The sequence below is a fragment of the Schistocerca cancellata genome, chromosome 8, assembly GCF_023864275.1.
Source record: "Schistocerca cancellata isolate TAMUIC-IGC-003103 chromosome 8, iqSchCanc2.1, whole genome shotgun sequence".
Taxonomy (NCBI): Eukaryota; Metazoa; Arthropoda; class Insecta; order Orthoptera; family Acrididae; genus Schistocerca; species Schistocerca cancellata.
Window position 1 is genome coordinate 219,462,838 of NC_064633.1, and position 27,675 is coordinate 219,490,512.

Here is a 27,675-nt window from a genome sequence, read left to right on the forward strand (position 1 = left end):
GTCGTCGTCAGTTGCCCTGACAAGAACCGATACCTCTCAGTCAAGTAGCTCCTCAGTTAGCCTCACAAGGGCTGAGCGTGCACCGCTTGCCAACAGCGGTCGGCAGACCCAGACATTTTCCCATCCCAAACGCTAGTCAAGTCCAACACGACTTGGTGATCTCACGGGAACCGGTGTAACAACTGTGGCGAGTCCGTTGGCGAACCCGTACACGATTTGCTTACTTTCCAACTCTTCATCGCCTATACTACAATGTACCATCGTTAACTTACAATTAACACTGCGGGAAAAACAGAGGCTAGATAGAACCGAGTATCACTGAGTGCAAGTTTGAAGGCGAAAAATAACATGGGCATTACTGTTGACAACAGAAGGTACCGTGGGCAAATTCAACAATTTTGTTACAAAATAAGACGCACAGAGCACACCGCCGACACTGTTATACGGATACTGGTAGCTCCAGTTCAAAACAGTTACAAAGGCAAATAGCGGTAGGAATTTACACGAAATACAATTACTCTGTAACGATCCATCGGAGTCCACGCGTCTCTTATACCAAAATACTCACAAAATATCCCTAAATATCTCCGATATTTGGCGTTACTGGGCTATGGCAGCAGACGATCGAAGCAAGTGCCTTTTCTAACACCACGACACGTCTGTAGCGCGTCTTCTACGCTCGGGATCGTATCGGTTGGACCCTAGACTACTGGAAAACCATGGCCTGGTCAGGTGAGTCCCGATTTCTGTTCATAAGAGCTGATGGTAGGGTCCGAGTGCCTACGAAGTACTGCACATGATGTTGGTGACCTTATAAAGATGTGCGCTGACGTTAAGTGGAATGGACAAGTTCCTCTGGTCTAACTTAACCCGTCATTGACTGTAAAAGGTTATGTTCGGCTATTTGGAGACCGTTTGCAGCCACTCGTGGACTTCATGTTCTCAAACAAAGATGGAATTTTTATCGATGACAATGCACCCTGCCACCGGACCACAATTATTCGCGAGTTTGAACAATATTCTGGACAATTCGAGCGAATGATTTGGTCACGCAGATCGCTCGACAATAATCCCATCGAACATTTATGGGGCGCAATCTAGAGGTCGAAAAAATGGTTCAAATGGCTCTGAGCACTATGGGTCTCAACGTCTGAGGCCATCAGTCCCCTAGAACTTAGAACTACTTAAACCTAACCTAAGGACATCACACGCATCCATGCCCGAGGCATCTACAAGTCAGTTCGTGCATAAAATCCTACACTGGCAACACTCTCTCGAAAATGGACGGCTATAGAGTATTTCTGCAGGGGACTTCCAACTACGTTGAGCCCATGCTATGTCGAGTTGCTCCACTACGCCGGGCAAAAGATGATGATGATGATGGTGGTGGTGGTGGTGGTGATGATGATGGGCTTGTGGGGCGCACAACTGCGCGGTTATCAGCACCCGTACCTATTTCCAACCGTTGTTCAGTCCAAACTCGCCTCTTTCATGAATGATGATGAACTGATGAGGACAACACAAGCACACCGGGAAAAAGAGGTCCTACACAATATTAGGAGATACCCCATGACTGTCGTCACCCTATCTGAGTGTAATGGTGGAAAATATTTGTCAGCTAAGTTCACGAATTTATCGCTGACCGAATCTTTAAGGAGAGCGGTATGAGCACATTGTGCACTTGCGCACATTATCACTGCTTCTCAGACTTTAGTGTAGTAGATCGGCATCCATATCTGACCGAAAATATTAACACATCAAGCTGACTGGGTGCTAATAGCGTTGCGCATTATTCACAAAAATGCGCCCGAATGATAACAGGAGCTGACACTTACGAAAAGAACAAAATACGAAGACTTTACCTGCTAGAGAAATACGTAATATATTATAACGGCAGAATCTAAAAGTTACTGTAAACGAAAGATTCTCATTTAACGACGAGCCATTAATTAGGAGGGTGACTCTCGGCGACTAACGAGCTAATCGTAGTTGGAAAGAGTTTTGACACAAGGTGATTTACGCTCAGCCTTAAGTCGGCAGTCGTGCTTCGCGGATGGAGTACTTGCCTGGTATCTCCTCTCCTGCACCTTCCATAACTATCTGAGCCGGAGCAGGGTCGCGAGATGCGTCTTGTTTCCTCCACCAGGGCTGAACGTATTGCCGGGTAACGACTACCTTGTTGACGAGAGTTAAGCTCCAGATCCATCATCGGAACGACCGAGTGATTATCCCTGTTTACTCCTCGTTGCTCGCCTTAGTTGAGCCTCAAGAACTATGGATTACTTTAGTAGCCTATTAGCGCACGGGTGGCAGGCCAACGATAAATAGCCGCAAAATCCAAAGTAAACTTTCTAATAATTTTTAGATAGCTACACGCGGTTTTAGACAGAATGCTGGATTCACTTCAAGCAGTTGCTCTGGGGACGGTGACGATGATGATCGTGTGTAACTGAGGGGTGGGAGTCTCCACCTGGGGAAATTCGTTCTCAGAGTTGCAATTGTTTTCAGTTGACGCTACACTGGACAACCTGAATGGCAATGATGATGAAGACAACACAAAACCCACACCACGAGCGAAGAAAATCATCGATCCAACCGGTAATCGGACCCGGGCCTCGCTGCGTGGCAGTTAGACACAATGGCCACTCAGCTAAGGAGGACAGGGAGGCAGTAACTCATTTCTAATTCTATGTTTCTAATATACAATAGCTCATTGTGGCACTCACAGGATAAGTGCCAGAATACAAATTCTAAAGAGTAACTTTCGAGTCCCAGTCGGTATTTCTTTTTCTGTCACTTATTACTTATTTCACCTCTGGCGATGATCTGAATATGTGAAAAACGTAAAGTTCCATCGTGAGTGGAATGTAGACAGAGTAATTTTAGCTGCCCCTACCGATGGGTTTTATGCAACCTGTAACACCTAAAAATACCATTTCAAAATTTTCATATTCTCTCGCTCGTTACGTACAAACTGTTACACAGGACCTTTTCGTAAAAAATGTAATGTAATTAAATGTTGTACTGACATACGTTTCTGCTAGAGGTTGTAGTTTTGAAATGATTCAAGAAAAACGTACAAAAGTGACCTTCAACTCGAAAACCGTTGCCTCCAGCGAAAATGTATCCTAGTAGAAAATTTAACTTAATTTTAATGACATAAAAAAAGGTCTCATCCATTTTTTTCTGTAGGGCTAATAGTTGGCGTATAGTGAGTTTTGTTTCTCAAGACGTGGGTTGGCTCAAAAATGGCTCTGACCATTATGGGACTTAACTGCTGTGGTCATCAGTCCCCTAGAACTTAGAACTACTGAAACATCCCCTTGGAAAAATTATAAATGACTGTGCTTAAACTGACACACAATATTTTTAGCGCAACGCAATCTGAATTTCAATAATCCCTACAAAATAATGGCCCTGACTAACAATAACCTATACCTTTCATGAATTCTTACCTCACAAAAATCTTCGTTACTCGAACTACTGCAATACAGCTAGCGCCAATACTGCCAGCTAAATAAAAGATTCTAACTACTGAAGGTACTAACTACTGATAGGCATAGTTAGCAAATGAAAGATTTTGATAGAGAACAAACAATGTATTTACCTTAATAGTGTTCAAAACGTTCATGATATCCAGTATTACAAATTTACACTTTCTGATGGACACACGTCCAGATCGTCCGCTCTTAAAATTCTGCCATCTCTCTCCCCACATCCACCACTGCTGGCGGCTCACTTCCGACTGCGCAATGCTACGCGCTGTTAACAGCCAACTGCCCAACACTACAATAGCCAAGAACAATGGAAACCAGCCACAGACTGCACACAGCACAACCAGTGATTTTCATAGAGAGCGCTACGTGGCGTTACCAATAAAAAAACCTAAACAGCCTACTTACACTACTTAAACCGAACTAACCTAAGGACATCACACACATCCATGCCCGAGGCAGGATTCGAACCTGCGACCGTGGCTGTCGCGCGGTTCCAGACTCTAGCGCCTAGAACCGCTCGGCCACTCCGGCCGGCAGACGTGGGTTGCATAAAACCCATCGGTAAGGGCAACTGACGCACTGGATGCCAGCTCGGTAGCTCAGATTGTTGGACAAGGGGCAGCCCACCTTCTACAATAAAAAAAAAATTGATCAGGTTTGCGTCGATGGTATATGAGATGTGTCCTGCGACATTCGCACGGAACTGCTGACAAAAAATAACGAGAAAACTGCTAGATAGCACGAAAGGAAAAAGAAAAAGGATTAAAAGGTCTCGGCTTCGTTTCCCAGTCGAGCCTATGATTTTATTTGTCACTTATCACTTCTTTCACCTCTGGCAATGTTTGTTGATGTGGAAATGCCGAGTCCTAACGTGGTTTGGAAACGGTGTTAAACTATAGTTACTCCTATAACTAGCTGGGTAACTCAGTTCAAAGGTCGGAGGAAGGCAACGGCATACCACCTCCAATAGGATCATATGTTGTAAAGTAGTGTGGTGTCCAAAACAATCTTCGAATTGATGACTGCATTACTTCTTTTACTTTTCTCAGCACACAACTTTCCCTCCCATTGTCAGCTTCCCAAACCTCGGAACTTGGTTTCAAGGCTCGATGCACCCCATTCCAGTCTTCCCACCAAGAAAAAATCTGTAGCACAACCGCGGCCTGCACATAGTAGGCAACACGCTGCCCACTTGCCTATGGAAGCGGGCAATATATTTAAATATGCGATACCGAGTGAGACAAGAAGTGAAAAAGGAGTGATAAATAATGTATATAGTTGCAGCCCAAGAAAAGGAACACACCGAGAATACACAATACGACTGTAAACATAGCTTAATATCAAGCCATAGAATATCTAAAAGCAAGGATAACTGTACAATCCCATTTCTTTCTTAATTAATGTTGTTTCTGAAATAAAACGAGACTCACCAAAGATGACTAATAAGACTCTAAACATATTTTCAGTTGCACTTCTTACGATATCTTATCAACTTGTTCTAGATCGCTGTTGACAAATTTTGTGTTGGTCTTACTGTAATGGATTTTCGGACTTACTTTCAAGACTTTGGTGTTGAAATGTCCTATTTCAACAACTATCGAGCTTCTTTTTCCGCCGTTGTCAGCTACTATCTAGCACAGATACGGTGAAACTCATATGCCATTGGGTCTTATTTTATGCATGACACAGATTGGTTTGCTTTTTCCTAGTGAAACAGTGCGAGAGAAGAAAGTCGCACCTGCCGAAACACGGAGCTTCAGCCACTCGGAGAAACATTAAACGGATTCTGATGTGTGTATATTCGGCGGCGATATCGCGACTATGCCGACTCGCCGGGAGAGGCATTAACTCTTGTTGACATGGAGGTCGTTATTGGGAAACGTCCATCGTTACGGCGGCTGTATTTCAGGAAAGACTCGCATCCCCTGCGGTCGCCTCGTTAAACAGATTAACGGAGTTTCCATTCGGGAACTGACGGCTCCCGGTCGAAGATTTTCCCATCTGCCCCCTTCTCCATCAACAGCTTGTTTACGATTGTTTGCCCTTTCAGTTTCGTCTCACGTGGCTACACAGGACTTCTCACGAGGAACGGTCAATACTTTATTAGTTGGTAACATACACTAATCAAACTAAAACATTCCAGATAATATGTGTCCAACTCTTACTGATTACACTGACAGTGGTTAGAATGGAACCCATGCGAATACTTACAGGTGGTGTTAAGCAAAAGCAAATGGTTAAGCTTAAAGATGATTTTCGTAAAATCCATCCCTGACTTCTATGTACATTTAAATTCTCTTCACACCACGAGTAGCTCCTCCGAGGCGCTCTACGCGTTCTTTTGTGAAAACAGCACTATTCGTAATCCGAACGATCAGTTCGTCTCTCGTCTTTATCTTTCTTACTAGACTTTATCTATAATCAATCCCCACAGGCAAAAGTCTGAAGGATTGAGGTCCGAGGTCAGGGGCTGGTGTTCAAGAAACATGACCCTAAATTTCCATTTCTTCACTTGTATGGTCGCAACTTTTTGGTCATCAGACTACCGGTTTTGGTTGGGTTGGGTTGTTTTGGGGGAGAAGACCAGACAGCGATGTCATCGGTATCAACGGATTAGGGAAGGATGGGGAAGGAAATCGGCCGTGCGTTTTCAAAGGAACCATCCCGGCATTTGCCTGAAGTGATTTAGGGAAATCACGAAAAACCTAAATCAGGATGGCCGGACGCGGGATTGAACCGTCGTCCTCCCGAATGCGAGTCCAGTGTGCCAGCCGGTTTTGGTCTACAAAAGACCATCATGAGATCTGTTTTATAAAAACATGTCCTAATGTGTTGGAGCCAAATGGCTCTGAGCACTATGGGACTTAACATCTGAGGTCATCAGTCCCCTAGACTTAGAGCTACTTAAGCCTAACTAACCTAAGGACATCACACACATTCACGCCCGAGGCAGGATTCGAACCTGCGACAGCAGCAGCAGCATAGTGTAGTCTGATGACAAAAAATTTGTAACCATAGACGTGAAGTAAACGAAATTTATTCTGTATCGGATCACTGGTTTATTCGCGATCACGTCGCAGCTTGTGAACATGACCCTTTCTGCTCATCCATCTTCGTGGCAATGTTAGGTTTAGATGATGTGTCACACTCTCTCACTCACTCTTTCCTAATTTACGGCCCTAACTGCCATGAACTTTTTCAGGGCTTATCTCTATAGCAGCTCTATTCTTTGCTCACATGTGCCTATACACGGAGCAGTTCTCGCCAGCTTGTGGTCCTGCGAAGGTGTCTTCCAGATTGGAGGCGACCACGTCGCTCAGTCGTAACACACGAAGTATCGAAGCCTCGCGCACCTCGGCTGGCAACTGTTCCTCTTTGCTTTATTTATCTCGCTGTACTACAGACCCAGCCTCATTGTTCCTGAACGATTACGTCAGCTGTGGAACCTCTAGTACGTGTGAGCTCACGATGGCATGACTGCTACTCATAGGCAACAGCACATCCGCTATTTCGTAACTGCAGTTGCTTTAGCTGCGTGGATTGATTCCCTTGAAAGTTCTAATCTGGTTGTTAAATTGTGAATTAATGGCCGCCCAATACCAACTTATACTTCTAAGTGAAGTTGACTCAACTTTGCGTAGTTAGTAAAACCAAATCGCACTAATGTAAAACGATCGTGTGCAGTGTTCGTTGCTGTCAGAGAATAACAAGTAAAACTAATTCGCACAGATACTAGATGACCAAGTGTAATGCTCGTTGCTTTCACAAAATAAGTAAACTATCCTTGTACTTGGCCACTATGCACAAGGACAAGGCCGACACAGTGAAGTTAACCAACTGAGTGTACAATAAGCCAAATTCAGTTTTTGTGTGTTGCCTAACCACGAATCCTTGTAGGGCAAGTTAAATGATTTTGAAATTTAAGTCAAATATGCGTATAAAATGAGTTTATTTGCTCCATATGTTTAATAAAATTAAAAAGGAATAGACAGATAGCAACGTTATCTCAATATTCAGTTAAATTGAAGAAGAATCACGCTACCAGGAAGGGAGGTACCAAAATCTACCAGGGAGACCTCATGGAGAACAAAGCACCAAGATCCTTATCTGTGCAACCCGCTAAGCCTAAATTACAGTTTACAATAAATCAAATCGGTAACACAAGTTGCGTATTAGAAACACACAAGTAAGCGAGTTGCTCAGAATACGTATCCTGTTAGCGCGAACTTACATTTCCTCAAGGACGTGATCTCTCCAACAATACCTAGCCGATTACACACTAACTTCCTTGCTCCTTCCCAGCTCCCCATTTCAAAAAACTGTACATCGAGCGGACGTCTCTGTGCTGTTGCCAATGTGACGTGAGAACTGTAGCTAAAACTTCTCTCTTGTTGTGGACAAGACGCACATTGTTAAACATGAAGTTGGTACTGGGCCGAAGCAGTATCTTCACAATCGGTTGGCATTACTTGCCAAGAGCACAGTCTGGAGCTACGCAATGCTGCTGGCTGAACTAAATTTTTAGAGCGAACACAACTGACTCTTCCACGTAGGTTACATGGTGCCGTGATAATTTATTTATTTATTTCACCTGATCTGATTAGGACCATCAGTCCCTCTCTTACATCTAACCAAGGCTTCAAACATGCATTATCTTTTTTATATCATAGTTACCTAAGAAACAACAATCTTACTCTTCGGTGTTCCTACAGAAAGGCAAAAATACTGTGCTGAATTGTTCTCTGGGGAATGTAGAGCAGCCGTGGCGTTCTTTGGCCACAGGGGGTGCAGGCACCAACCTGGCTATCAAAAACCACCTAGCAGATCGCTACCTGACTTCCACAAAAACTTCCTGCATCATCAAAGGAGGTGCTTTCCACCTAGTGAGATACAGACTGCCTTCTGCCGATAAAGACAACAGCCTTGCCACACTGGTAACACCGGTTCGCGTCAGATCAGTGAGGCTGAGCGCTGTCGGGTTAGGCTAGCACTTGGATGGGTGACCATTCGGTCGGCCGAGCGCTTTTGGGAAAGGGGGTGCACTCAGCCCTTGTGAGGCAAACGGAGGAGCTACTTGATTGAGAAGTAGCGGCTCCAGACTCGTAAACTGACATTCGACCAGGAGAGCGGTGTGCTGACCACCATCCAGTGACACCCACGATCTGAGGATGACACGATGGCCGGTCGGAACCGTTTGGCTTTCATGGCCTGTTCGGACGTAGCTCAGTTTTAGTTCTGCCGATGAAAGAGACCGCAGAGATATTTCTTGCGACACACCACCCCAGTGTGGAGGCAAAAAGGCTATCTTTCCTAACACACAGCTCCAAAATTCTCATTAAAATAACCACGACGTGGTCGCAGAAGACAGATATGAAGGCGTGTTGAAAAGTATGTCTCTGAATTTTTTATGTGAAAACTCTTAAAAGCTTTTTAAATAAAGCAAACATTAACTTTCTAAATCTCTATCTTCCATGTCTACATATTTGAGTCTTCTGCTACCAGAGGGCTCCGAATTGTAGCACGTACCCATTGTGGTGTATAGCGTAATTATGTTGGTGGGCGAGGCACAACGTGATATAATCGAAGAGTACATCCATACGTGGAAGACCCTCTACTTCAGCACGACAACGTCAGACTGTACATGGGAGCTGCCGCAGCTGCCTTGGGTAGATTTTCATCGATCATTCTGCATACAGTTCCTATCTCATTTTCATCTGTTTCCAAAACTTAAAGAACATCGACGAGGACTTCACTATAATAGTAATGAAACTGTACAAGGAGAGATGACTTTGTAGCTCCGCTAATAAAATCAAACATTCTACAGTGACAGGCTCAATAAAGTGGTCTGTTGTTGGGAGAGGATCACTATGTTGAAAAATAAGAATGTAGACGTGAAGAATAAAGATGTAGAATGCTACTAACGTTTGTTTTATTTAGAAAGCCTTAAGAGTTTCCACACAGACAATACAGAGGCATTACTTTTCAGCACGTCCTCGTTTGCAGTCATAAGATGCTTTTTTTTATTCAGCTTTACACATGTACTTGCCGCGTTCCACAGTGCAAAAAAGGCACGCATTTTAGCGCGTGCGAGTTCTGTCGAAAACAGATGAAGTGCGTAGAGGTATATAGCTTCGGTACACTGGTGGGAATCTCGAGACGTACTTGGCTGACGATAACCAGAAGTATTTCGTAGTGTTTTGTTTTGTTTACGTGCCCGCGGTATCTATCAGCTATAGAGATAACACAAGTTCTTTACAGAGGACTGGGAGCCTAAGCCTGAAGGCAAGTTCAAAAGACGAGGGGGCAGACTAGTCAATAGCCGAAAATTTGCAATGGAATAAACTAAGAAATATTTCGTAAATTGGAAGTTTTAAATATAATCTTCGACGTACATGTGTGTTGCAGACACAACAAATTTCAATCTGGAACCGTGCGACCGCTACGGTCGCAGGTTCGAATCCTGCCTCGGGCATGGATGTGTGTGATGTCCTTAGGTTAGTTAGGTTTAAGTAGTTCTAAGTTCTAGGGGACTGATGACCTCAGATGTTAATTCCCATAGTGCTCAGAGCCATTTGAACCACAACAAATTGAGTACGAAATTTCGAAAACCTTCTCAAGAAATTCCGCAGTAGCATACAACAACGACTGTTTTATTATTGTTACACATCTAAAAATATTGTCCTGAAACAATTTCACTATATGAGAACGCGAGAAATGTAATCAAATGCAGCCTGACTTCATTCTGATTAAGAAATTTTTCACGACTTAAAATGGAAAAGAAATTAAAGTCGTAATGTGTAGGAATATACTTGAAATCTCAGTGAGGAGGTCCCTGATATTAAGTGTTTCTTCATTTAAGCCGAAACATCTGACATTAATGGAGGAGGAGGAGGAGATTAGTGTTTAACGTCCCGTCGACAACGAGGTCATTAGAGACGGAGCGCAAGCTCGGGTGAGGGAAGGATGGGGAAGGAAATCGGCCGTGCCCTTTCAAAGGAACCATCCCGGCATTTGCCTGAAGTGATTTAGGGAAATCACGGAAAACCTAAATCAGGATGGCCGGACGTGGGGTTGAACCGTCGTCCTCCCGAATGCGAGTCCAGTGTGCTATGACATTAATGCTGTGATTTTTCTTTAGTAAGACTGCTGACATTTTCATGCTGCGACCTTTTTCAGTTGAGCTAACGATCCGCCCCTGACAACCTCGACGCCGACGGAACTTGGGAGGTGACGCTAGCAGCTGGTAGCGTCCGCGGCGCGTGCAGACGTACACACACAGAGCCCAGCGCTTGCTGCTGCAGCAGCTGCTTCTGCGCCCTGCGCACTGACCCACGGGTTGCGCTAGGGCAGGGCTGCGCGGTGGGCTGCCTACCCACGATCGCGCAGGCGCACACACTCTCGCACAGGCTGAGCGTTCAGCGCGAGCGACCCATTCCGCTCTGCTCTTGCACGTTGTTTCCCACGCAGCGGCAACCCAACTATTAAAACTAAATACTAAAATTATACTCGATAAATTAGATTTGATACCCTTGCTTATTTCACCAAATTTTACGTTTTGTCTAAATCGGTAAAATACGCGTACGAGTGAAATTCCCGTTATAAGGCTTACAGATTCGACATACGCTTTCATTTTCCAGTGGCTCCAAGAGCAGAGAATAGGAGTTTGGACACAGAAAATATCTACAAGAATACTGAAAGTGAAAACATGCTAGTATACATAAAGGTGAAGCAGATTATTTGGCCAGGGTAGTGGGAACTGAAATTCACGAAAGGGATTTTGCATACATGACACAAATGAATATAAAGGAAGACAGATCTTAATTGGCTCCATGATCCATACAACTGTTAATTTTAATTTTATTTTCATACCAGTGTCCAATTTTGGTCTTCGGCTATTTTCAAGTACATGTTGTCTTCTTTGTGTTTTCGACCTCTTATTACCGTAGCCCCAGTCATACAACTTACATAAGTAATATAGCATCTTTTGCGACTGTAATAGTCTAGTTAAGATTAAACGCGTCAGCATCTTCAGTGGTCGGACTTTGTTTGTTACGTCATTCTTCATGTTCTTCTACACATGTGGTAGATTTTAGCACACAATACTTTCACTAACACTAAATATATTCACTTTTTTGTGTTGTGAAGGACGGTTCCTGTCTCGCCGTATTACAGTAGCAAAGTCGGTATTTAACCCACATACTTTTATTTTCAACTACCTGACAACATTTGTTAGTTTTTAGATCACAAAACGTCTGTGATGGTTCAGATTATCAAATTTCATGGAAAGTGGTGTTAGAGATATGGTAACGCTGTTACCATCCCGAATGTTGTATTGATCATAGCAGGGCTTTACTAGGTATGGGCCAATTGGAGGTGATATGTTGTTGTCTTCCTCTGATCTTTGAATCGACTTTTCCACGCAGTGATAGCGCGTCCTATAGCTTAACGTGGACACCGAAGCATGGCCCATCTCGACATTTTTGACGCTGACAAACAGGACTTGTTTAAAGGGCTTATGAATTTTATTCCTGTCATCGTGAAGCCACTCGAAAAATTCATGGTAACTGTGGACGGCGAAAGATAAAAAGATAGATACGAAGCAAAATTACATTAGGAAATGAGGACAGACAAAAATTAATACGATCTGCATGGACCCTCGATATCCACCACTTGAAAGTATAAAATAAAAGATAAGAACATTGCATTCAGAAACTCAAGACATTTGACGATGAAAGTGTGAAACTAAAATGAAAATAATGTTCATATCTGTTCAAAACAGATACTGTCTTTCGAAAAGCCTTTCATAGTTTCATTGTAGTTAGATAACGGTGGAAGTGGCTTTTTTTGGGACTTTTAATACGATGATTCCTAATATGATAAACAATTCGCATCCCTCGCCTTCTTTTTTAAATTAAAACTCAGTACTTAAAAAATATTGTTAGCTGTTTTTGCTTTATTCTAGTTTATGTCACTTTGTAACAAAATTGTATCCGATGGGCTAATTAAGATACAGTGTTCAAAAAACCCGCGAGATTAAGCACTTTTCTAAAAAAGTAATGAAAAGCTTTGACCTACAAAAAGGTAATCAAAACCGTATTTTTGTTGGCCTGTGTAATCACGACATGCAGTTTAAAGCAAAATTAAATTGGTTTTCATAGCAATGTAAGATTCAGATGCATAAGGATTAGTAACCACTACTGCAAATTATATCATTCATGAGTGCATATATGGAAGCCATACATAACTGATGAGAGATAAAGTTTAGAAATTCATCAATATGATGAGCTGAACATTCACTATATGTTAAATCATTTTGCAGGGGCAGAACACTTGTCGGTCTTTCGCTCGAGCTCGGCGTTATCTACTTCCCGTCTGAAACCGTGAAGAAAGTTAGGCTCCTCTAGCATAGCGCGACACTAAGAAGAGGTCCTTTTGAATATTGAATTAAGTGTGAGGGTTGGGAGGAAAAATTTTGAACATTCTTATTTAAAAATCGTAGATACAAGATCCCAGTAAGAAAAATAGCAAGGCAGTATTAAGCTCAGAAAAAGTCTTAGCTGGTATAACAACTGTTTGTCAGTCATGGGTACTAGATAACATAATTCAGGACAATATCTCAAAATCACATGTATCAGCAACTATGAATTATGCCGTGAAATTATATTTCAAGGTGGATCTTCCGTCCATGAGTGCTGAGTTCGATTCCCAATATTGTTGTGATGGTCTAGGTTTTTCGCTCTCGGAAAGTCATTTTCCGCCGATAATTTTCGACTGAGCGACTTCTCAGCCAGCATATCGAGAACTGGGAAAAGAGTTCTATGGCCCCGCCGCCGCTGCACTTGCGCTGCGTTGTGGCTTATTTCCTGGAGGTATTTTTAAGTAAATTTGTCCCTTAGATCCTTTCGGCGACATGCTTGTGAAACCGTGCTCAACGTATTGAGACATGCACATGTGTTTATTCCGTCTGTACACGCTGGCTTCGAACCAGAAACGTGACTTTATCAACTGGCGTCAGCGGAAGATAACCAACAATTACTCAGTTCGGTTTACATGGGAAGCCGCCAACACTCTGTTGCCGTGCCGACTCACACTTCGTCTTCGGACAGAGTGCATTTGCAAACTATCGGTTATCTGAGGAGTTGACTTTTCTAGCAGCAGCCACAGTTGCGTTTTCTTTTTTGGCAACAGAAGACGTGGAGAACAACGGTCCGAGGTTCATACTACAGGTACACTAGTGAAATACTTCCATCACATTTTCTTCCAAATAGCTCGTTGCACATCTGCTTCTGTTAATGGCAGAAACATTTATTTTTAAGCAATGAATTACGTCGGCTGTTTCCAGATCTCTTTTTTTTTTTTTTGCAAGACAGTCTACGTTTTGTAGCTTCGTGCGCGCGTTAGTTTGATAATAAGAAGACTTTCTTGCTTTTTCCTTGCACTGAGTGGTCGAACGTATCTTTGGTAGATGATGGTGTTCTGAATGCTAATGTTAGCCTAGATGAAACTGTACTTCAAAAAATAGAGTATGAGGACGGATTGCACTATTATAACATACGAAATGAATTAAAGAAGCTCTGAAATGTTCTCTGTAATTTACCTTGTCAACTATTTTCTATAATGAGCAGTACACTGAGAAGTTCTGGTATATTCTACAAAATATGTTAACGAATTCGGAGATGCAGTTGCTGTAAAATAAAATTGTCTACACCGAAGGATATTTTCTACAACGAACGTTTCCATAGACAACGCCTTGTTATGGAACCATTTCGGCTTTCGTGAATGCGTTTAATGAGCTGCACATTAGCTTTTCTTATCGCTCTGCGGTGTTCAGTTGACAGTACTTTAATTCTTCCCCCCTCTGTTTCTGGTCGTGGATTTTCGGTTGTTCAAAGAATGTGAAGGGAAATTCCATTTTCATTTGCTACTGAACGAAACGATTGAGAGCCGATCGCAATTCTCGTAAAAGGTCCGTTGTTGGGGGGAATGGATGGGGGGGGGGGGGGGGGCTAGAACGCTGTTAAGGTATGCAATGTGAACAGTTTCACCGTGAGATTAGTCTTCGAGTTCATGATATTTGAGTTCAGATTTCGCCCAAGATAGTTTTGTTAAATTCGTTGTAAAATCGAAAAGCACTAAGAAGAGTTCTACACGGATAAGGGAAATGCTGTCCTCATCCACAAATACCGTATACACATTCGCAAGGCTTTTATCCCAGGGATACTAAACTTTTGTAAAGCACTTTAACCCGTTCAGTAGGCAGCTCTGAAGGTAAGCTTTCACCTGCGACAAAATTTAGCCTTCTGAAATAAGACCTCGTGATTTACATTCCGTCGACTAAGGTCGTGGATGACGACCATGGGCTGTCACATTCTTGATATGTTCTGGACTTTACGACTTTCAGCTACTGAGACGAATTTCGGGCATTTTTCTTGGAGCATTTCTGCAACAATGGGAAGTTAAATGAGGTCGTGTTGTCGTCACATCTTGAGTACTCTTAAATGTTAGTCATGTAATTTGTTCGTAAAATGTATACTACTTCATCAAAACGTTAAATGATTTCAACACGTTCAATGTAATAAGCGTTGCGCTGTGTACTTGTAAACGTAACAGAAATGTTGGTAGATTCACTGATTTTATACTAATCATTGTTTATGTGTAAGCAATGCAAGTAAATGAAAACGGTTTATGAGGGACACACTGCCCTTTAACTTTTAACCGCAAAGTAATTATTGCTGCGGATATTCGTATCCACGCAGAGCTCTGACGATAAGGATATAGTGTCTCTTTCAGTTCCCCCATATGCGACGCATACGCGATGTTCCTGTGAGTTTAGATAACGAGTGGTAATTTAATTTTTGTTTATCACTTCCTATAGCTGACGAGAGTCAAAAGAAGGTACTCAAGCACGTTCTACTACTTTGTGTTTTTCATGTTACTATTTTATTGCTATCTGACGGTTACCAGTACTTAGGCAGGTTTTTCCTTGCCATAAGAATTTTCCGACCAAGACAATGCTCTCGTTTCGGCGGTAGGAGCATTCGAATTCCCATCAGGCCCTTCTTATTATTTACATTTGTTGCTAGGGAACAGCGCGACTAAAGACACAGCTGATACGTCATGCGTCCAACAATGTTATTGACCTGCCGCGTCTATTTGACGATAAACGCCAAATAACAGTGAGAAAAGAAAGAATTTTAGTGGCACTTGACGAATTACACGCTCTTGCATCAGTTCATTTCTCTCACGGAAGTTTCACTCTTTGCGTTGGCACAAAGGATTCACGCAACCTCCAGCTGATGTCAATAGAAGGCAAGCATTTATTGACATGTTCCACTGGAACCTTATGTCTGAGAAGACTGTGGGTCACATAAAGTGTATTTGAGATTAGTACACAACTAGGACTCAGAACAAATGGTTATTTGAAAGGAACACACATTCACAAGCCAAACGACGTTTAAGTTTCCGTGAAGTTCATTTCCGAGAACGCACATTGTCGACCGTGTACCTAGCACCGAAGCCGTTAGTACAATAAGATAGTGTGGAGGAACGGAGAACTGTCTGTGCCAGAAAGAGCGAAGAGGCCTTCCTCGGTAAGTTATCTGAAATTGCAAGAGACTGATTTCTTTCGCGCTGTGACTTACTACCGGTAAATAGTTTAAAATTTTTTTATTCCACAACACATGTTGACAGAGGCGCAGTTACATTGTCTCCTAGATTGGCTAAGTCGTTCCGGATTTGACGAGTTACTTCTACGCCTGTATTTATAAATGCACAGGTGCTCAGTATGGAATGAGAACACCAACGGTGAATCACTGTTATAAAACGCGTGTGTTTCTCAAGTCCAAATGTATATTAGATCTTATACGATAGCAGATAATGTTTTCGTATGCAGGTACACTAATAATACGTCTAACATATATTTGAACTAATTATTTTTGCACATAACTATTCATAAAAATGTCTAAAGTGAAATAGGGGGCATAGCAAGTTACAGGTAGTAACTTTTGTATCTGGAGTAAATTTAGAAGAATCACGACTAGTGTTTAATGCCTTGACACAACAAGACCATTAGACTCGAATTGTGAAAGGCAACAAATCTTATCGTTTTCAAAGGAGCTATCCCGGCATTCCGCATAAGTGATTTAGGGAAACCAATGAAAACCTAAATCTGGTTTGGTGGACGTGGATGTGAACCAATATCCTCTCAAATTCGATTCGAATGTCATACCGGTATGGTCGATGGAAATAAAGAGGAAAATATGGTATGACAGCGCGTCGTAGAGGATGGCCGGCCGCTGTGACCGAGCGGTTCTAGGAGCTTCAGACCGAAACCGCGCTGCTGCTACGGTCGCAGGTTCGAATCCTGCCACGGGCATGGACGTGTGTGATGTCCTTAGTTTAGTTAGGTTTAAGTACTTCTAAATTTAGGGGACTGATGACTTCCGATGATAAGTCCCATAGTGCTTAGAGCCATTTGAACCATTTGTTAAGTCCCATAGTGCTTAGAGCCATCTGAACCATTTGAATCGTAGAGGATGATCGAACTTCCATTAACCATCTCTGGCAGGACGTCAACAATGCAAAAAATTTTTGAATGTGTACTGCATATCTCATCACCCAAATCCTTTATCTGTACGTGTGTTATAACTATGTTAATGAGAATTCTGTAAGAATCTAAACTTTGTTCGTTCATAGAAAGGGTAAGAAACCCACTTCACGTAGCTCTTCCAAACAGCTCATCAGCATGAAGCAAGAGGCTTCGAAATACATTAGGATAGAAAAAAAAAAAAGAAATTGCTACTGTGAATAGATGCGGTGGTTTATTCCACTCGTTACTGGACGCAAAAGAATTATCGCACTTGTCTATGTTCTCACTGTACATATGGCCGTCCATACTTGGAATACACAGATTAGAGGGAAAACTGTGATATGTACACAGATGGAGCTTTGCGCTGTCATGCTGGAGATAGAGGAACCATCGGTGGCTGGCAAAAAGGTAACGGTGCCGGTGCGAATGCTCGAGGAGATTCGAAAGACCGGTGAACAGCAAAATGAACGATAGTCGAGAATGTCGTGAGTGCGCCGCCTATTGAAACTTCCTTTCGCGGCATATTTTAGACACCAGTTCCTAAAATGACACTCTCGATTACTTGTATCGTATTTGGTGCCACTAACGGGGTAGTTTAGTAGTCATTTAAAACTATTCGCCGTAGAGACAATTTTCATCAGATGAGAGAGGGCCCGCAAATCATCTCAGAGAGCGGCGTCCGTTAGCTTTGCATCATATGACCGGTCCAAAAGCATCTCCGCGGAAAAATATGGGATACGTACCGCTGTTATCAGCTGCACAATTGACGCCGTTTTTACAAGTACAACTTAATTCCTTGCTGCGGAATGACAAGGATACAAAGATAACGAAGACCTCGCTATACAAGTCAACAGTAGAGACCACGCATGGTGCTGAAATATGGGAGCTAACCAAAAAGGGATGGATTTTTGACGAATAAGTTGTCGCATGTCCAGACTAGGACATAACAGAATGACAGAATACGGGAAAATTACAGGTGAAAAACACACTATTTTCGGTACCATGGACACCAAAATATTAAGTTGGCATGGCCACCTCCAACGAATGGGTGATAAGCGATGGAAAAAAAGAGTTCATGAATGGGTACCATCTGAGCGAAGAAAACATGAAAGACCGCCTAGAAAATGGAAGCAAGACAACAAAGATTGCGAAGAATTTGGGGGACCTTCAGGAAGAGAACTGGACACATAGGAAACTATGCAAGACTTCTCTGGTCTGCCGTCGAACTCACTTCCTATTGGCCCAGACATGAACTATCAGTTTTACTGCTATTTACCTATACCTTACAACCTAAAATCAACGTGAAACAGTCCTCAATTCTATTGCCAGTTTGAACATCTCAGTGTATAGCTTGCGACATACCGTCACGCAGGAGGGCTGTAAGCACGTCTTTCTCAATACTTTTTGATCGCCAATAACAACAGTCCACTCGTTAAATAACGTTATTTATTTGCGTGGTCCAGTCACAGCTCATAATCAGAATATCAGATAAAAGAACGTGATGCAGAGTATCATGCCACACGATTTCAAACTTAACATTAGCACTCAACTGAGGTGAACACCAGTGCTAAGACTGGGACCAACTGTGTTGATTACTGATGTGTGTAGTGGAATCATCTACATCTAAATCTATAGCCATACTCCGCAAGCCACGTTAAAACTTGCGGCAGAGGGTACTTGTATAACGCCGCCGGGTTTCCCCACTTTCGTAATCAGGTCACGATTTACTCGCGGTAAGAATGATTGCTGGCAAGCCTCCGTGTCGGCTACAATCTCTCCAATTTTGACGCCATGATCTTTCCGCGAGATATACGCAGGAGGAAGCAGCATAGGCTAGTTGACGCTTCTAGAAAACATTTGACGTAATACTCTAACGTTCTTTTAGCTGATATCCTAATTATGAGCCAAGGCCGAAACGCATAAATAAATGAATTTCTAAAGAGAAGTGGACTTTTCTGACTCGATTAATGCGGCCCGCCACGAATTCCTCTCATGTGCTGTTGTGGTTAGCAGCCAAAAAGTGTTGAGAAAGATGTGCGTATATCTCAGAGGTTTAGTAGTATGGAGGTGGTGTACCTGTGCTTCTGTCTAATCTTTGTAGGCTCCCCAATAAGTGTCTGGGTACATCATTTCAGTCTGACGTAGACTCTAGTCCACAGTGCAACTTTGCATTTTTCATGTGAACAGATCATTGACACACAGCGTAACAGTTGATTTCTAGTGTCGCAAGTTCTCTGTATACAACAGGACTAGCTGAGGGCAGAACTTACAGCGTTTAGGTATTTACTCTGACCTGAGTTAGCGACAAACTAACGTATCCTAATTACTGCATCGATGTGTCTACTTGCTTCTACCATTTTACATCGCAGGAATTGCCACTGCGGTCAATATCCGATTCCTCTTCCAACTTGTGTCGTAAGTTACACAAGAAAATTGCTGTTCCTTTAACACCAACAATCTTCATCCGTGTAGAACGGGCCCCGCTGCTCAGGAGTGTTGTATATATAAAATATTTTTTCAGAGGACAAAATTGATGATTGGAAATTGGTGAAAAGATGCTCTTATCCGGTGCAGTTCACGTATATTTCTGCATCTATATCTGTCTACATCTGTACGCAGCAAGCAACCTTACGGTGTGTGGCGCAGGGTAGTCTGTATACCAGTGCCAGCCCCCTTTCGCTGTTCCAGCTACGTATTTTCGCGGGAAGAAAGGTCGTTGCTAAGCTTCCGTGTAGGTTCTAATCGCTCTAATTATAAGTTCATGGTTTTTTCGCGAGATATACGTAGGTGGGAAACAATATACTGACTGGCTCTTCTGCGAAAGTTAGCTCTCGGAACCTTAAAAGTAGACCATACCGTGATGCAGAACGCCTCTCTTGGAGCGTCTGCCGCTGGCGTTGGCTGAGCATCTCCGTGACGCTTTCTCGCTTGCTGGATGAACCTGTAAAGAACCGCGCTGCTCTTCTTTGGATCTTCTCTATTCCTGTATCACTCCTATCTGGTTCGGATCCCAGAATGACGAGCAGTATTCAAGTATCGGTCGAACGAGTATTTTTCTAAGCTACTTCTTTTGTTGACAGACTACATTCCCTGACGATTCTTGGAATGAATCGCTGTCTGGCATCTGGCTTACTCGCGGTTAGATTTACATAATCGTTCCACTTTAAATCACTCCCTACGCATATTTAGAGCAATTTCAGGGAAGCAACCAGTCTGTCTGTCAATGTATCCGCAATATATTGCATCTGTTTATGTTGAGGGTTAATTGCCATTCGCTGTACCAAGTATCGATTCCTATCTACCTGCATTTCACTACAATTTCCTAGCATCGCAAGTTCTCTGCATATAACAGCATCAGCAGCCAAAAGTAATGGTCCTATAATACTGCTTTGGAGCATGCATGAAACTAATTTTGCCTCTAAGACCTTCGCTCCGGTGAGAATGACGTGCTGTGCTCTGTTTACTAGAAACTCTTCAATCCAATCACAGTTGGCACACTCGCATTCTGCTCATTAGACTTCGGCGGGGAACTTTATCGAACGTCTTCCAGGCATCAATGAACAGGGCACCGGTTTCTTATAAAAGATCACGGCTGATTCCACACCCTATCTGTACTAACTGGGTGTCGCTAATAACTTCGGAGTTCGGCGGGGCTCTCCAACTCTATCGTTCTTTCTCGACGATCATAAGACTTTTGTGACGTTGATGTGCGGAAGACTGCTACGAACTTCTTGGAGACACCAAGTAAAAAATGGTCAATATTTTTAAAGAGGACGTTTGGAAATGAAAAGAAAGAAAAAGAACACTCTCCCAATTTGAATAGTATTGGACGTAGGGAGTGTTCGCGATAAAAAGAAGCATGCTGCCTTTATTGCTGGATTGCGTAGCAAAGGTAAATCGGGAGTTGGTATAAGAAGGACGTCGGAACTCCCGAACATCAAAGAATGGACGCGCGTCCAGACAGCTGAAAGCGGCTCGGGGAATGGAGGATGGGCAGCACTCTAGAGTAATCGCCGACATTCGAAAAAGACGCCGACTCCGCGTTTCAGTGGGCTGCGTGTGGGAGCACTACACGGAAGAGCCGAATTCGATTCCCCGCCTTATTCCTTGGCACCGTAATTACACTGTAAAATAACTTTTTCAAACCCTACGGTCGGCCGGTCATCCACTCCCAGCTGCAGCTTGCTTGATAAATAGATTCAACAAAAATTTGAGTTTCAGTATTTCATATAATTAGTGACCGAATTTAATTTTTTAAATGCTCTCATAATCAAATTAATAAGATATATAATCTTAAATTAAAGGTTAAACATAATACATCAACTATTAAAGTTAGGACATGAACGCATGTGAAGCAGCGTAGTTCTCGGCGCGCAAATTATCCAGGCCATATTTTAGAATAAGAGCACTTAGCGACTTAGAACAAACTTTACAGTTTCAAACTTTTACGAAACTTTTACTCGCTGATGACCCCCGCAAATAATGAAAGGAATAATTATGTCGATTACTACAGTTTCCCAGTTCATGCTGTAAAGCCTTAGTATCAGGCACATCGTTTTAATTTACTACTTCATTATTACTAAATAATATATTCGCAACACATTTTGCCGACAGTATCCACATACACCACTGAATATGCCCGCAAACGTGTATCATTGTGCGATACATAATTCAGGAGATTTGACGTCATAAATATTGAAATGCGTTAAAAGCTAGCTTTCCTTGAAATGGAGAACAAATTTTCTAGACTATCCTCATCCATTGTTTGATAATGAGAGCACTTACCGACTTCCAACAAACTTTAAATATCGTTTCAAATCTTTTCTGAACTCTTCATTACCCTGTGGATAGATAATCCGAAACTAATAAAATCAAAATAATTAATGGTTTACGTCTCCCACCATAAAGTTTTTACAAGCATTACTATTTAATATATTATCTCGTTTGTAAAAAAAGTAAACAGACATTTGTAGCAGTTTTATACATGGTAGTTCGATTCCTTAAAGAATCGTGGGACGGCGGCGGCGAGGGGTAGGGGATTAACTGGTCTTTTATAAACACATTTTATGAAATATTTGCTAGTGTATTGGGATACTGTTATGACATATTTCACATAAGTCAGAGCTCGCTCCTAGCTTTTGTAAAGGATTTGCCAAATACCTTGGACTGAAGTTTGACAGTATAATACGCGTCTTGACAGGAGGAATGGGACAGAAAGCACTCATCTTCGCGTATACAGCTGCTTGACAGACAAAAAAGTCTACAGTTTCGAGAAATGACTACAGGGGCCGGGGAGCGGTGTGATAAAAAAATGCCACCCCAATATCGCCGTGGAAAGACGCCGTCTGCCCTTCTCGCAATGTGTGGCGGAGGGTACATATGGTAACTATGTCACCCCCCCTCCCCCCCCCCCCCCCCCCATTGCTGTTGTATTCTGAACGGTACGATGGCTTCTCTACGAACTCTAATTTCTCTGACCATCCCATCGTGGTCATTTCACAAGGTGTGACTGGGAGGAAGCAACATGTAGGCTGTCTCTTCCTGAAACGTACGGCCCAGAGTTGCAGTAAGTCCCTCCGGGATACAAAAGGCCTCTCTTGTAGCGTCTGCCACAGGATTTTTTTGAGCTCTCGTACCGACAAAGCGATCCCGCAAAGAAACGCGCCACCCTTCTTTGGACCATCTCCACATTGATCCTAATTCTTAAGAGGTAAGCGTCACGGACTGACGAGTAATGCTCGACATGTGGTCGAATGAGGGTTCTGTGGCTCCTTTTGTAGACCAATTATATTTCGTTGGGATTCTTCTAATGAATCTCAGCGAGGCATGTCAACACTCCTACAACTAATTTTATACAGTCGTAGCACTTTACGTTAATCCAGACTGATACTTCTAGATATTTTACGGTCACTGCTATTTTGAGCCATTTATCGGCAATAGTGTAATGAACAGTTTTAGGAATTTGCTTCTCTAAAACGTAAAATTGTGTAAAAGTAGGTTGAAAGAAGATAATCGTAGCACCAGCCGCTTTTGCGGGACATTAAATTAAATCTACAGTATCCCGTACTCAGTAAGCGCCGGCCACAATGGTTGTGCCCTCCTCTGCAACTACACTGGATAGTGAATATTATATAGCGGCATACGTACCGACGCACTTACAACCTCAGTGCTGATTCTCAAGCTCAGCGCCAGCATACAGTTTCTCCGCATTCCAATATTAATTATACTAAACTGTGAGCTGATTAGTAAAAACAGTTGACGAGTATCTCGAAGAGCATTTTAAGCTGACAGTTCAAATCAAACGTCTTTTTTGTGCAAATGTGAAACCTGAAAATGAGCACTGGATACTTGAAATGCGTTTTCAAAAAAGAGGACGTGTTGAACGGCAAGTAGGATAAACATTTTACTATAAGCAGTATTTATTAATGTAATAAGGCATGCAATAGGAGAGATAGGAAGCATGCAGGTGATATTTCTCGGTTGTAGCAATATTTTTTACTACCGCAGTTCATCGGGTTTGCCGGTCTGCGTTATCATCGAGAATAACATACTGCTCATTCTTTGCATATGTTCTTGTTTTTACCACCAGTTTGCTACAGGGGATCTTCATCCAATAAATTTTGTGGCGTTCGCAGCTGCTCACTAAATCCTACTTTTGAGTAATGAACTGCCAATATTACTGGACTCCATGCCGAAGTACTGTCGAGCGCGTACGTCTCGTCTTGGATTCGGTGATCGGTCACGGATACAAGGCCACTTCTCTTCGTGTTAGAGCGCCAGTAACTCAATGCAGCAGCAGAATGGCTTAAGGAAAGGAGAGAGAAAGAGAAAGAGAGAGAGATAGAAGATAAGATAAAAAATAAAAGAAAGATGCACGGCAAAAGCAGAGCGCAATGTTAATGGGAGTTCAGTCATAAATCGAGGAGACAAGACAGCCGCGCTTTGAAACGTAGCCCTAACGATACTAATAAGCACGGACGTACACTGGTATTTTGTCTTATCCTGGAGGAACAGGGTTCAGATCTCTGTCAGATCGTCGTCTTTGAGATGTTCCAGTTATGCACCGATGAAGGAAAAAGGTCAGTTACTCAAAAGTCGTATTGCTGGTAGTAAATCATTGCCATTCTGCGAACTGAAATCAGTTGAAGATAAGAGCTACAGTTTCACGTAGAATCCGATTCAACGTGCCACTTAGTACTTATGACACGTGTCACCTTTTTCTATAGGGAAATATTTCGATAAGTAGGAAAAAAATTTCAAGGACCAAGTATGGAAGGACCCGATTACATCCTTAGCTAAGGTTCTAGGATGTACCATTTTATTGGTCAGTGCTGTCAGAAAAATACTTCCACGAATGCATGAAGCAAAACATTACGTAGTACATGTTGGAGACATGAAAGAAGTGGCGTCATTTTTATGTAGATGGCTGACCCACCGCCTCTGAACGTTGCCAACATGTGGGATTTAATGCATTTGTTACAAATGTAAGAAACAGCTAAATACAGATTGTTGACAAAAGCACTTTAAAGAAGGGAACTTAGTACGTAGCAAAGACAGTGTTGTCCCGTACTAGCAGGCAGTGCCAAGCAGCAGCAGAAACTACTGTTACTTAAGATTCACATGCATCTACATCTACATCTACATCTACATGATTACTGCGCAATTCACAAACAAGTCCCTGACAGAGGGTTCATCGAACCACCTTCAAGCTATTTCTCTACCGTTCCACTCTCGGACAGCGAGCGGAGAAAACGAACACTTAAATGTTTCCGTGCGAGCTCTGACTTCTCTTACTTTGTCATGATGACGTGGGTGCCAACAAAATGTTTTCACACACTGAGGACAAAGATGATGATTAAAATTTCAGGAGAGGATCCCGCAGCAACGAAAAACGCATTTGTTTTAATAATTGCCACCCCAATTCGTGTATCATACCAGTGGCAATCTGTCCCCTGTTCCGCGATAGTATAAAAGGTGCTGCCCATCTTCGAACTTTTTCAGTGTCCTCCGTCAGTCCTATCTGGTGCGTATCCCACGCCGCATAGCAATACTCCAGAAGAGGGCGGACAGGCATAGTGTAGGCAATCTCCATAATAGATCTGTTGTGTTTTCGAAGTGTTCTGCCAATACATCGCAGTCTTTGGTTTGCTTTCCTCAAAACATTATCATGTGATAGTTCCCGTTTAAGTTATTCGAGACTGTAATCGCTAAGTACAATATTACTTAAATTCACAGCTTTTAGATGTGTGTGTTATAACCTGTAACCGAAATTTAGCGAATTCCGTTGAGCACCCATGTGGATGACTTCTCACTTTTCATTATTCAATTTCCACTTTTCGCACCATACAGCTATCTTTCCTAAATCGTTTTGCAATTTGTTTTGATCATCTGAAGACTTTATAAGACGGTAAATGGCAGTAGCATCTGCAAACAATCGAAGAGTGTACTCCGATTTTCTCCTGAATCGTTTATTTAGATCAGGTCCTATAACGCTTCCTTGGAAAATGCTAGATAGTCTATTACTTCTGTATTAGTAGATGACTTTCCGTCAGTTGCTACCAACTGTGGTCTTCCCTACAACAAATCGCGGACCCAGTCGCACAACTCAGCCGATACTCCATAGGCACGCAATTTAATTAAAATTCGCTTGTGAGGAACTGTGTCAAAAGCGTTCTGGAAAGCTACAAATGTTGAATCAATTTGACGTCCCCCGTTGATGGCACTCACCATTTCGTGAGAATAAAGAGCTAGTTGCGTTTGAGATATTGGGTGAGTAATCCAGTAAGATGTGGGGCTGTTCTGTATAGGCATATGGATGTGTCACATAACTTAACCAGACGATGACACTATGATGTCACGGGAATTACTATCTTCCCTGTAGTAATAGAGACATCTGAACAATCAAGTAGTAAGCTTTCACCAGTAAGACATATCGCACTGATTCTAGATATTGCAAGCAAAGTACAATTAACGGTAGGTCAGCCTCGAGATCCATACAATTTTGACAGCTCCTAACGACGTATTAAAGAGGTGCTAGCGAGGAAACGTCAGATGACAAACGCAATCGGACAGCCACTTAAAGATGTCGCTTGCGGCAGTTAGAGCGCACGTACGCAACAGACAACACAAATTTAACTTCCCTAGCCGGATGCTCAGCGTTAATTGTCCGAGAGAGCTAGCAGTAAACGCATCGCTGGCGGCAGACACTCAAGGAGGAAGCGATATCTGCGCGGCACTAAGCGAAGTCGTAGCTGAGCAGCTCTGCGGCAGATCGATAGGCTGCGGGCGTGCCGTGGCGTGGACGCAGCTGCGGGCGGCCGCGTGAGCATTGTTGAGACGCACCTGAGTCTTGCATCAAGAGCGCCATGGTGTCGTGCCGGGCGCTACGGCGGTCAGGGAGGAACTGCCGAGCCCGCCGCCGCCGCGCGGGGGGCGAGGGACCCGGTGGTGGGGGGGCACAGGCTCCGCCCACCTGCCCCCACCACGGACGACAGGCCTCTGTGCAAAAACGACGCAACCGCCGGCACCCGGCAGCCGGCACCCCGTGCGGTAATGAGTGGGGGCCGGCACGCGCGCAGCACGCAGATGCTGCGGTCAGACCCTTCCTGCCCTTCCCTCCCTCCGAGGGCGCCCAGCGGAGGCCCTCTCCGTCAGGAGGGGAGGGAGGTCTCTGGCAACTTGCTGTTCATCAGCCCCAGGGCACCGGGCCGCAGCACCTACCTACAGCTCTAAATGTGGTTTCATCATTTGGCACTCATATCACAAAAACAAAAGCCAGAGTACCCCAAGGTAGCATCTCGGTGATTTTATTGTTTAACCTCTACATTAACTACAACCGAACGACACGTAATGCTGTGGAGCCATCCATGCTGACAACCTAGCACAATATTGGAAACCATCAAACATTAGCTCACGGCTACAGACAGCACTCAGATCTATCGAGCCTTGGCTAGAGAAATGTCGGGTTACAGTAAATTTCGATGAATGTGGGACTGTTTCTGCTGAAACACAGACCGAGGAAACCACAGTAACACAACACTACAGGCAAATCACACTACACGCACGCCTATGGTGACATGGGAACTGCTATCTTGCCTCAAATAAAAGACACATCTCAGTGATCAAGACGTGAGCTCTCTCTGGTAAGACGTACCACATCGATTCTACACGGTGTTTCACAGTTCATGTTACACACTTCTAGAGGTTATAGAGGGGACTTACCAGATCAAGTTTTACACAGGAATCCATGTTCAGAAACGTTAGAGAGGAGTCAAGTTCCAGTCGCCGGCGCCAGTACATGTGCGATTCCGTGATGTAGTTACAGACTTCCTAGGGTAAGAGTCCCTAAACTGGAAACGAACGAAGAAAATTGTAAGCGAAAACCGTTTCGATATCTCTGACAAATGAAATACATGTACCGGTACCGTTCTTGCTAAGACTGTGGGATAGATAACTTTATGAGGTGATAATATGGAACAAAACAAGAAGAAATATCTATTAAACATGAGTTCTAAAATGCATACCTGAGGAGCTATGAGCACTTCTATTGTTCCACAGTAGCGAAGATGAGCAAGTGCCCATAGCTCCTCA

The 27,675-nt window shown here is 43.1% G+C and overlaps 1 protein-coding gene across 1 annotated transcript in view; it reads right to left on the bottom strand.

The window, feature by feature from the left end:
* Nucleotides 1–26,452, bottom strand: part of LOC126095471 (protein krueppel-like) — a 76,374-nt gene extending 49,922 nt beyond the window's left edge. Inside the window, exon 1 of the mRNA XM_049910260.1 lies at nt 26,428–26,452. Coding sequence (XP_049766217.1) covers nt 26,428–26,452 — 25 coding nt within the window. The remainder of the gene's footprint in view (nt 1–26,427) is intronic.
* Nucleotides 26,453–27,675: the final 1,223 nt, after the last annotated feature.